Raw genomic sequence first — 5,349 nt, forward strand, 5'->3', positions numbered from 1 at the left:
TCATTAGTGGTTGTAGGTAGTTGTGTATCTTCCATTATCCTCTTCATACTCTTCATACTCTTCATCTTTCCTCTTCACGCGGTTTATCTTCCTCAATTTCAATATCTTTTTTCTTCTTTGGTGAGACGGTGTCGCTAGGCTAGATATAATCTATCATTAGTGGTTCTTGCTGGAGAGAATCTTCCTTCACCCTCTTCATACTCTTCATACTCTTCATCTTCCTCTTCACCCTTTTTATCTACAAAAAATTTTTATCTTTTTTCTTCAATTTGATCTGGGGAAACACCGCAATCACAAACTTCTTAGATTTCTTCTTCTTTTGAAATAATGATATCACTAATAAAATTAAAAAAAATATTTTTTGGATCACTTCGCAAAATATCTTCAAAAAAAAATTTTCTTATAAATTTTTAAAAATGGCTTTTTTTGGATCCAACCAAATAATAATTTTTTTTTTTTTATAATTTTTTTTAATTACCTAAAAAAAAAAAAAATATTTAAATTTTTATTATGTGGTTGTTCCACACATAACATTTTATTTTTTTTTTAAAAATTTTTTTTATTATAATAAATAATGATATAAAAACAAATATATTAAATAATAATAATAGTGATATCATTATTTCTCAAGAAGAAGATAACCAAGAAGATCGTGATACCCAAGTTTCTCAAGATCAAAAAGAAGAAAAAAGATATGAAATTGAAGAAGATAAAAAGGGTGAAGAGGAAGATGAAGAGTATGAAGAGTATGAAGAGGATGAAGGAAGATACACAACTACTACAACCACTAATGATAATAAAAGATTCATAATTGATAATGGTGTAAGTTGTTATTTTCTTTTAATATAGTTTTTAGTCAAAATTAACTCACTAACGCCAAATTTATTAATACCAGCCCCAAAATATTTCAAAACAAAAAAACCATCCTTTTGTTAAAGAAAAGCACCAATATGGTAATACAAAATTACAAACACCAAGTATAGATTCTGCAATTGATCCAAAGAAGCGTAAACTTGACAATTTTGAACCAAAAGATGAGAAAGAAGAGATTGAAGATGAAGAAATTAATTTCAGTTCATTTACAGAAAGAGAAACTCAACTTTTAAAAAAATCAGAAAAGGCAAGAGAGTTGAATTACAAATAACCATAAATCATTTAAATGGCTCAATACATAAAAACATAGTCGAATATGAGAAGAACCTTTCACAACTCGAAATAAGTTGTATTACAAAAAACCATAGATCGTTTAAATGAATGAATATATTAAATCAAACTTGAATATGAGAAGAACCTTACACAACTAAAAGAAGAAATTCTCAAAAACAATAATAAAAAACAGTATACAAGAAAAAGAAAATTTTATTTTAAATACAAGAAAAAATCAAAATAAATCTAAAAAAGATCTGATAGAAATTGTTGAGGGCTCTCGCTCAAACCAAAGAAGATGAAAAAGATCTTATTATAGAATCATTAAGAGAAGAAAATCAAATTCTCATAGAAAAAATCAATTATTTCGATTCAAGATTATCCAAATTCACCTCGAGCCAGTTTTTGCATTTTTTACATAATTATGGTAAATTATGCTAGAAAATGGTAAATTATGTAAAAAAAATATATAAACTTTTTTTTGGGAAAAGAAAAAGTATATATATATTTGGTCCAAATTGTATTAAAAGTCAAAATAAGTAATGAAATTGAATATGAATATTTTAAAATACATATTTTAAAAAATAATAATATTACATCAAAGGGCTGGGTAGATACACAATGGATAGATGAAGAAAAAAAGATAGATGAAGAAAAAAAGAAAGATGAAGAAAAAAAAAAAAAAAAATTAAATACCAATAAATAACTAAAAATAAAAATAATCAATAAATTCTTTTGATCTCTTTATTTATTTATTATTTATTTATTTATTTTTTTTTTGTTTCTTTTTTTTTTTATGTTTATTACTTATTCAGTTATGGTTAGTTGGTTGTCCCAATTTGGAATAAATTTTTTTTTTTTTATGTATATCTAATATCATTTTTCTCCAATGATTTATTAAATCGTAATCCGGGACATCAATTTGTGGTCGAGGAAGAGTTATCTTTTCTGAAATTTTGTAGTTCATTAATATCAATTGGTCGTCAAGGTGACTCTTATTATGAATATCTTTTAAAAATGTGGATCTATACAGATGGCGAAGATGAAAAGTATTCAAGATATTTAAAAACCTCTGCAGATTTAATAATCGAGCACCTATATAGAAAAACTAAAGCTGGATATGGCTTTATTGGTACTCTTAAGGACAATGTATTGTTGGTAAACGAGGATCATCTTACCTGTTTTGTTGATGGTATGTTTGCATTGGCAGCTGCTGTTAATATTACTGGGAATGACGAAAAGAATGAAATCTATATGGAGGTCGGTAGAGAAGTTACAAGAACATGCGCAGATAGCTATTTTAAATCACCCATTGGTTTGGGTCCAGAGATTTTTGGATCTGATCAAGAGACTGGTGAAATTGCTTTAAGCGAAGTCAATGCATTTCTTTTAAGACCAGAGACTGTAGAGTCTATTTTTATTCTCTATCGATTAACTGGAGATACAATGTATCAAGATAGGGGTTGGGCTATATTTGAAGCTATTGAAAAGTACTGTAGAATATCCAATGGTTATATAGGTTATAGAGATTTTTTAACTGGTTCCAAAAATACAGTCCAACAAAGTTTTTTATGGCAGAAACATTAAAATACCTCTATCTATTATACAGCGATTCAAACACAATTCAATTAGATAAATATGTATTTAATACCGAAGCACACCCATTATTAATCAAATATAGTAAATTATAAAAATAAAAAAAATAAAAATCGATAATATTATTTATTTTAAATTAAAAAAATACCTCCATTTTTATTTTTTTTTTTTTAATATTTAGGTTTTTATTTTTTTATTTTTTTTTTTTTAATGAATAAAAATAGACCCTACTATTGAGGATCCATTATAATATTAGAAATTTGAATCACTAATATTATTTTGGTATATTATAATAATAGAATGACATTTTTTCATTTTTTAATTAAATTTTAAAAGAGTGAATTGGATAAAATGGTGTTATTTTTTTTTTTAATAATAATATGGTAATTTTATAATAACCATGATTATATTCATCTGTTTTGATTATTTTAACTTAAACTTAAAATATAATTACTTTATACTTTTATAGAGTATTAAAAAAAAAAAATTTTAATTAAAAAAAAAAAATTAAAATTAATAATTTTAAAAAAAATTTTTCTTCCTTTTTTATATAAATTTTTTTATAAATATATATTGCATATCTTTATAATTTTATTTTTATACATCTTTATATTTTAATCATTTTTTATAATTATCGTTTATTTATATATCACACACTTTTTATTAATATTTATACTTTTAAATTGTTAAATGTTAATTTAATTATTATAATTGGCCATTATAATATTAACTAGAATAAATTGATATTATTATTAATTAGACTATGATAATTTGAATTGCTATTATCTTGATTGATTATTGATTAGTAATTTGAAAAGATGATTGCCATTTACATATTAAGATGTAAAGGTGGTATTGTAGTTAAAGAGATGAATAAGAGATAAGATGGGTAATAGGTGACCATAAATATTATTAATATTGTTGACTTTAGCAGAACTAGGATCAAAGAGGAATAGGGAATACAATTTGAGCATAGCTTGAATGATTTCCAAAGTGAACAGTTATAGAAGGTTCAATAAAAAAGACTGTAATATAAAAGAAAAGTAATTGTAGAATTACAAAGTAATATGGATTGGGGAAAGATTGAAGTAATTGTAGAACATTGATATTAAATCCCAAGAGTTTTGGAGGTGGCAGGCTTTTTAATTTCATTTTTATTTTTTGATTATTTTAAAGTTGGTTTTTTTTTTTATTATTAAAGAGGTAGAAAAATGGGATAATTGGATAATTATGTATGTTTTTTAAAATGGGGAGTTTTAACTATTTTTAAAAATAGTTATAACTCCCCATTTTAAAATATATTGTTATTAAAATGAAATTGAATTATTAATTTTTAAAAAAAAAAAATTATAATAAAAATATTTTTAAAAAATTAATTTTTAAATTTTAAAATTTTTATCCATATATTTTATTTATATTATATATATTTTCACATCCTTTTATTTTTACCAGCTTATATATTTTTACACCATATCAACATCAAATACATATTACATTTTATATTTTACATATTTTCAAAATCTTATATTTTATACATACAAAATGAAACTTTCGAAAATCCAATTAGAGGAATTATTACGCGATTTATTAATCCAATTACAGTACTCCAGAGGCGAAAATAAAAGCTTTTTTAAAGAAGGAGTTGATACTGCTAGAAAAGAAATTTTAAAATTAGAAAAATTAGAAAGATTAGAAGCATTAATAATAGAACAAAATAATGAAATTCAAGAAAATAATGAACAATTTATAAACAATCAAGAACCAGAAATCGTTCAAGATAATGAAAATGAACATCCAACACATAACTTCCCAATTGAAAATGAAGAGCCAATTCATGTTTCACCACCATATCACTACCCTTATGAATTGGAAGAACCTATTTATTCAACACCTCCACAACAACAACAACCACACAATCTTATAAATGATTTTGAACAAGAAATAGATGATTATATTCATGACCAAGAAGAACACAATTTAGATCAACAAGACGAACAACAAGACGACTTCCCACCAACTCAATCACCACCACATGAAGATGAAGAATCACAACAATCAGATTTCCCACCAACTCAATCACCAGTTTTAGAACAACCACAAGCTCCACAAAGAAATGTTCATTTCAATCTTGATTTGAATATCTATTATGAACCTATACCAACACCACCACTTACCCCAACACCACCACTTACCCCAACCCAAGAAGAATAATATAATAATCAATAATCAATAATCAATAATCAATAATCAATAATCAATAATAATAATAATAATAATAATAATAATAATAATAATAATAAATAATAATAATAATAAATAATAATAACAATAATAACAATAATAACAATAATAATAAATAATAAATAATAAATAATAAATAATAATAATAACCAATAATCAATAATCAATAATAATCAATAATAATAATAACATAATATAAATAATATAATAATCAATAATCAATAATCATATATATATATATATAGTATATATATATATATAATATATATATATATATCATATACATCATAGTATATATAGTATATATATATATATATATATGATATATATATATATTTATATAATATATAAAAAAAAAAAAAAAAA

The 5,349-nt window shown here is 23.1% G+C and overlaps 4 protein-coding genes across 4 annotated transcripts in view; 3 read left to right on the top strand and 1 right to left on the bottom strand.

Annotated features, from left to right (window-relative positions):
- The window catches only part of DICPUDRAFT_147470 (uncharacterized protein), a gene marked incomplete at both ends in the record, with an annotated part of 2,940 nt that extends 1,796 nt beyond the window's left edge, over positions 1-1,144 (top strand). Inside the window, 2 exons of the mRNA XM_003283677.1 lie at positions 612-822; positions 944-1,144. Coding sequence (XP_003283725.1) covers positions 612-822; positions 944-1,144 — 412 coding nt within the window. The remainder of the gene's footprint in view (positions 1-611; positions 823-943) is intronic.
- A 426-nt stretch (positions 1,145-1,570) lies between these two features.
- On the top strand, positions 1,571-2,733 carry DICPUDRAFT_147471 (uncharacterized protein; the record flags this gene model as incomplete). Its single annotated transcript, XM_003283678.1, has 2 exons — positions 1,571-1,593; positions 2,109-2,733. 2 exons carry the CDS (start codon positions 1,571-1,573, stop codon positions 2,731-2,733), a joined length of 648 nt encoding a protein of 215 aa, XP_003283726.1.
- Positions 2,734-3,684: 951 nt separating this feature from the next.
- DICPUDRAFT_147472 (uncharacterized protein) lies at positions 3,685-3,894 on the bottom strand (the record flags this gene model as incomplete). The annotated part of the gene is made up of 1 exon (XM_003283712.1): positions 3,685-3,894. One exon carries the CDS (start codon positions 3,892-3,894, stop codon positions 3,685-3,687), a length of 210 nt encoding a protein of 69 aa, XP_003283760.1.
- Positions 3,895-4,284: 390 nt separating this feature from the next.
- DICPUDRAFT_147473 (uncharacterized protein) lies at positions 4,285-4,953 on the top strand (the record flags this gene model as incomplete). The annotated part of the gene is made up of 1 exon (XM_003283679.1): positions 4,285-4,953. One exon carries the CDS (start codon positions 4,285-4,287, stop codon positions 4,951-4,953), a length of 669 nt encoding a protein of 222 aa, XP_003283727.1.
- Positions 4,954-5,349: the final 396 nt, after the last annotated feature.

This window comes from Dictyostelium purpureum (genome assembly GCF_000190715.1).
Source record: "Dictyostelium purpureum unplaced genomic scaffold DICPUscaffold_12, whole genome shotgun sequence".
NCBI lineage: Eukaryota > Evosea > Eumycetozoa > Dictyosteliales > Dictyosteliaceae > Dictyostelium > Dictyostelium purpureum.